Here is a 6,753-nt window from a genome sequence, read left to right as displayed (position 1 = left end):
CAAATAAAAAAATACAAATAAAATCCATTTCCGGTTTTGGTAGAGAATTGCTCTAATTCAAAAATGTGTTCAGTTCAGTCATACAGTCCAGGCTTGATTTTCGATAAATTTTTATATGAGATAATCTTATCTTCGGATAGTTCCATTGAAGTCCTTCAGGCAATCAAACTTCGTAGAATCGAGGACCTGATTAGTTGTAACGAGAAATCGGCATCCCTAAAGTACGCTTATCAATCAACTCCCCTCAAAATGAACACCAACTGATAAGGCACAACATTTCCGTCACGATTACTCCGAAGAGGGGAATCCTTCCCAGCTCTGAGTGCCCCCGAGTATCACGCGAGTACCTTCATTCATCCTGCCGACCTCCTTTGACCGAGCGCCGAACCCGACCGTTCAGTCGTAGTCGAGCCACAATCCGAATCGGTCGTGAAAACCCCGGAACAGCGCAGTTCTTTTGCTAAACTCGGTGTACAGGTGGATTCAGTCGGTGGGGGACGGTGTTCGCCGCTTAGAACATAGCTAAGCATAGAAGGACGAACGAAAGGTCTAAAAATACAACACAACTCCGTTTTCCCATCCCCCGCATCGCTTGCACAGACACACCCGTGAACCGCCGTGTGCCGGTTTGGGGGTTGGTCGGTCGGTTGTAACTGTGGTAGTGTCCTACTCCCCTCCACCCTCGCTTTCTTACTAGACACACAAGCAAGAAGAAGGGGGTGTTCGCGGGTAGAAATAATGAAAAGTGGAAAATGATGTCGGTCGGTCGCGTCGTCGGTGTTGCGTCGGCCTCGGTGAACTACTGCTTGGACACCGTCACCAGGACCGTTGGATATGCTAGTCGTGGTGGACGTGGGCGATACTCCGACAGTCAGGATCAGCCGAAGAGCGAAGCTGCTGGAGGGAGCGTCCTACACCTGGCAGGGCCGTGATTTATGGCCCAGGATGTTTGTAGCTTATAGCGACGACTAGACAAGCTACACAGAGTGGATATACACAGTGGAAAGGAGCTTTCATTGGGAGTAAATAGTGCATGAGCGATTGAATTAAACAGTGGATGATTATGGTTCAGTAGAACGTCGTCAGGTGTTAGCGGGATTCTTATCCGAAACAGTAAAGTATCCAGCTGACGAGCAGTGCGAATGTGTGGATATTACATAAGAAAAGGCCGAACGCATCAATCAACGGAAGAAAAGGCCCACAATACGGTAGTGAGAAGCAAACATATGAGATGTTTTGAAAACAAAATTCGTTCACGGGCCACGGCTGGTAACTCGGTGGTGAATTCCATTATATAATAGCTCAAGCAGCAGCAGAGTGTTGTTCGGATTGCGTGAGAGAGTGTCCTGACTCGGGCGTGAGCGACCGTACCGATGAACTCGAATGACGTGACACGGCAGTAACTGAATCGGCAGGATCAAGCCACCACACAGCTTGGTTTAGGCTATGTGATACGGAATACGGTGTCATCGGTCATTGGGCCGACTTGTGTGAACAGTAATCGCTCCCAAAAAACTCTCCGATTGTGTGTTATCGTCTGATGGGAGGAAAATTTTCGGTATAAAAAGCTATCGCTTCGTTCCGTTCCTTTGACTGGCTAAGAATGCGTGGGAGGCACGTCGGGTGTGAAAAGTAATTGCAATCGATAAAACCAACCGAGGCGTGTTGCCGCGAAGACCGCTCGCGTGTGGAACGTGTTTACGACGCTGAATCGAGAAAGTGAAAGAGTGACGGTGTGGTTCTGTGTGGGTGTTATAATGTTAGAGCGATTGCCAATAACAACAGCGAGTACAACAATTACGCCAGCTACACCATCTACAATAACAACAGAGGCGTCAACAACCCATCGATCCTGGATTGAATATCATGCTCACAGAGCAAACCCAGCGACAGCAGCAGCAGACGACACGACACGAAGGCGGTGCCACAGCGACGACACTTCGCAAAGCCCTTGCCAGGCAGAGTCGCAAGCTTACGCGCAATCAGTTCTGCTCATCCCAAGATAATTTGGGCGCTTCCGAGTATCGCAAGGATCGTCGGGTGCATGGGTTGCAGCTGCCGTTGCATCCGCTGCAACTGGTCGGTTGGTTCGCGTTGATTCTTTTCGGTTATTCGACCTTCGCTCTGCTCATTCCGGCTCTGAAGCCTTCGGTTCAGTTGCCGCTTTACTACGTGCTAGCAACGCTGTATCTGCTGCATCTGGTGTCACATCTGGCAGCACTGCTGCTCGATCCGGCCGACGTAGAGCTGCGTCGCAAGAGCAGCCGAGCGGTCGTGCCCGAGTTTGACCGCAGTAAGCATTCACACGTGATTGAGAACGGACGGTGTCATCTGTGCAACATCAAAACTACCAGCCACCGGACCAAACATTGCAGTGTGTGTAACAAGTGCGTCGGTACCTTCGACCATCACTGCAAATGGTTAAATCACTGTGTTGGTGGTCGAAACTATGTGGCATTCCTTATGTGCGTGGTGAGCGCCGTCATAGCAGCGCTGGTCATTCTGGCCGCTGCTGTAGTGGAGATTGTGTTGTACCACGTGCAGCCTGAGTGGCTGAATGTAGCCTGGTTTGGCTTCGCAAATAGCTCCGACACTACTGCTCTCGTTGATCCCACCTCGGATCAAACAAACACTGATCTCAACAATGATACTCTTGCAAACTCTACACTACCGTCTCTGTTGGACAACATCACTAGCTCGGCTCAGGATTTGTTACTTAACCAAACTCTCTTCATCAACGATACGGCAGATAACGTCACCGATGAAGCCACGGACTCCCCAGTCGATAAATCCCCCGCGGGAACCGGCATCAGTGTCAACAATACGATTTTCCTCGCCATTATCGGATTCCTTGGCATCCTCGCAGCTATAGCTGCCGGATTGCTTCTGCATCTGTGCTTCTTCCACATCTACATCTCATTCCTCGGTCTCACCACCTACGAATACATACGCAATAATCGTCAGAATGTAATGACAAATCAACCCACGCAACTCCCGCAGGATGCTCGATCCCTTGCAAATGGTCCATCGACCACCACTTCAACCGTGGGTGCCACCTCTAAGCTTTCCATGCTGTCCACCTGTACGAAATCCCATCACACGATTCCAGAAATCTACATCTGCTCATCGGCCAACCCTGCCGCCGATTTGTCTATACCAGGTCCCCTGAACGACCTGAACAGACAACGACCCCGTACCTTGCATTGCTGTGATAACTCGAAAGAATGTACCAACAATATCACTTCGGCTGGTCTTCGCAACCTGGACTCGGTTTCGCTAGCTACGGCCGCTACCAGCGCTTCGAATACCACCACTACCCGTCAAAAATCAGCTTTCTACATGTGTTCAATGCTGGAAGAGCGAAACGTAGCAGCTGTCAAGGGCCATCCCCGGGAAAAGTGCGAATCACGCACGTTCCACTGTTGCTCGCAGTATCGACAAACGGTCAACGGTGAAGACTTTGAAACAACGACCACGTCCGAGTCCTTTGTCCAGTACAGTGAACAGTGCACCTTCTGCAGTGTCAAAATGAAACCCGCTGGAAATGCGCTGGACAAAGCCGATCAGATTACGGCACTACAGGAGAAGCAATGCTGCGTCAAATCTCTCACGAAGCATCATCGCTGGAAGAGGAAATGGAACTGCTGCTCGAACGTGCCGGACAGCCCAGACGTTCCCGGCGATCCGTTGAGATCCATATCCGCCGGTGTGCCACAGCAAGATGTGTTGCAACACTTTCCGCCGATCACCAATGTGATGGAACATAATCATCTGCAACATCAGCAGCAACAACAACAGCAACAGTTGAATCATTACGAACTGACAAATAATGCAAATCGTGCCAATAACAATAGAAATAATAACTGTGTTAGCAACAATAACTGTAGCACTAGTACCGACAGTAGAAACGGTAGTGGCAATGGATACTACGACATAAATCTGATATCGGTCGGAGATCACAACGCTATCAACAACAACTACAACATCAGTTCTACCAGCAATGGGAACAACAACCGTATTCTGAACGATGCGAACGGGAACGATGTCTCGCTAACGCCCAACAGTGTCTCGCCGGTACCGAAGCGGCCCCGAGCTCGACTTGTGCGACCCTGGCCAGTGGTTCGACTGCGGCACATGATGCGGATGATTGATCGCTACCGTAGACCACGGTGTCGACCTGGGCTTGCTCCAGCAGCAGTGGCAACCGGATCTGTCAAACAGAACCAAGTTCGACCCCTGTCAACCAGCGAGTGTACGGCGACGGTTGTCGCTGGAATGACCGCGTGTGGTTCCGGATCTCCTACAATCCTTCCGACATCGACGATTCGAACGGATACTCCGCCAACAATGCCGGCCTTGCCACCGCCCGTACGGCGTAAGCTCAAGAATACCACCGATGACCTGCAGGATCTCGTCAACACACTCGCGTTAGTCCAGCAACAACAACAGCAGCAACAACAGCAGAATCAACAATCGATGATCCGAATTCCGATCCATCCATCGTACCGTCGTAGCCGACGGAAGACCTTAATACGTAACCGCAGCCCAACGCTATCGCCGATCCACGAGTCCGGCCTGTCGAACCCGACCTCGCCACAGCTCTGTAGACACTCGTGCTCGGCCAGCATCTCATCGCTGGCTTCCGGAGCGGCTGCCAACGTGTGTGGCGGTGGTTCCAGCGGAGCCCAAGCGACGTCAACAACCGTAGATAGACCTATCTGACTTGTACTTGGAGTGCGTCGTTTGCAGCGTACATCTGTTATCCCAATTGTACCCTTCGCAGACTATTTGTACCGCATGTACTCACTAGTATACACCCAATACAAGCATCTATCACTAGAACGCGAACTCTCTACTATCCCTTTCTCTATCTCTCTATTTCTCTTTCCATATTAATGTATGTGTGCGCGTGTACTCACCCACACAAACTCAGTGTTAAATCTTGTAGCTAAGGCAACCAATGTAAGATCAAGAACAAAGTATTTGTGAAACAACGAAATTGAAATTTCTAAACACGTTTAGTGACGACGAGAAGGGAGAGGTGAATTGTTCATTTTTTGGATACATGCATGTTTTTGGAAGAATTTGAAACCTCAAGGACTGTTGATTGAACCTATAGGAAGAGAGGTGCAACACAAAATATCTAAACTAGCGGTAGGTTAAACTAAAGTGATTGTGAAACACAAACCGTTGCGAAGTTGAAAACGAGAAGATAAGAGGAAAAAAAGGCGTCCTATATATTATTATATATTTGTTTTATAAAGCGGAAACAAGTTTTAAAAAAGAAAATATATAGTAATAAAATATTTGTTTCTAGAAGGAATAAAAAGTGATTGCGTTTTCTATGATTCGATGAGAAAGTATAACGACCCTCGGAAGGGTAATAGCGTTTTGGAAGCATGAAAGTTGCACCATTTATCTATTTTTATCACGGTGGTAATCGGTGCTTAGTGGATTGCAGTGGCTCTGTTCGTGGAAAACTTGTTGAAATTAGTGACAACTTGAGAAAGCATTCCCTTGGAAAATACCAGCTATATTTATAAACTTGGTGCTTCTCTATTTTTAGTTCAAGAAAGACCACATGTCCAGCAAACGGATTGCATCACTAGGATTACGTTTGACACTTGATGTGCTAGTTGTGTGTATGTGTGGAAAACTCCGTGGCGTAGAAGTAGCACATACGGAACCCTATCCTATCATCCTATGTTTGGCCTTGTGTCCTTCGGTGTCGGTATCTTTTCACAACACAGTCCGCTACTGCACGCTGTAAAGTTTACCGAGGACACGGAGAGAAAATCGGAAAAGCTCTAATTTAGTTGCACTTGTGAATGGGATTTTCAAATCATGTCACAATACTAAATCCAGTCAACTGCACTCAGTGACTGCTCGGTATTAAAATAAAATTTAACACTTTTATACAGTAATGTTTTAAGTACAAATTTAAATAGACTCAAAAACTAAACCACCGAAAACTACCAAATCAATCCCCAAATTGATTGACTTTCCGGCTCAGCTGCTGCCAATTCAGAATTGTACTCCACGACCAGCCACAGTCCGCGTCTTCGTCCGCAATTTTCCTACAACCCCACCCGCGCAGCCCTTGCCGAATGGCGTAGAATAAAGCCAATTTTTCCTATGCAGGCTCGGCGTAGTCAGCTGGCTGGTTTTCCGTGTTGCTTGTCTGCCAGCGGCGTGTTTGGAAAAAGGATTTATTGATTTTTATTTTAAAATTCTGTCCTCCTGTCGACGACGGCGAATCAACGTTTGTACACTCCGGCAATCAGGGGCTTTTTTCAGGTCACCAGTCATAGATGACGTAACGAATTAGGTGTGAAGTGTTTGCTTTGTATTGTCGCGGCATTTGAGAGTGGCCTGTGTGTTTTGATGTGGTATGAAATGTGCTGGTGGTTGAGTGGTTGGTTCACCTCAACCGGATAATTATTAGTTCATGAATAAACTAGTTTCACCCATGTGGCTTCCCGCGAACTGGAGGGAGTTTATGAAATTGAAATGAAAATTGTTACTTCTAGTCATTAGATCGCGGTGTGAAATATAGGTCACCAATGGTTTAATATTGCAAATAGGAAATGTACCTTTCCTGTTATCAATATTTTATTTATTTTTTGCATTATAATAACACCTTACAAGAGCAAGAACAAAGTTTCGTTTGTTGAATCATTTGTAGAATCGTGTGGAATCTTGTACTAATATTGTTATTGCCATTTACTCACCACATGGGCATATTTCAGCAAA

At 47.3% G+C, this 6,753-nt stretch overlaps 1 protein-coding gene across 1 annotated transcript; it reads left to right on the top strand.

Moving 5' to 3' along the window:
• The first annotated feature begins 337 nt into the window (after positions 1 to 337).
• Positions 338 to 5,281, top strand: LOC120426890 (uncharacterized). Its single transcript, XM_039591694.2, has one exon. It carries the CDS (start codon positions 1,867 to 1,869, stop codon positions 4,720 to 4,722), a length of 2,856 nt encoding a protein of 951 aa, XP_039447628.1. The 5' UTR covers positions 338 to 1,866; the 3' UTR covers positions 4,723 to 5,281.
• Positions 5,282 to 6,753: the final 1,472 nt, after the last annotated feature.

The sequence above is a fragment of the Culex pipiens genome, chromosome 2 (assembly GCF_016801865.2).
Source record: "Culex pipiens pallens isolate TS chromosome 2, TS_CPP_V2, whole genome shotgun sequence".
NCBI lineage: Eukaryota > Metazoa > Arthropoda > Insecta > Diptera > Culicidae > Culex > Culex pipiens.
This window is presented reverse-complemented; position numbering and strand designations above follow the sequence as displayed.

Excerpts from the sequence above, each read along its gene's own strand:
- LOC120426890 (XM_039591694.2), top strand. The coding sequence starts at position 1,867 with ATGCTCACAGAGCAAACCCAGCGACAGCAGCAGCAGACGACACGACAC.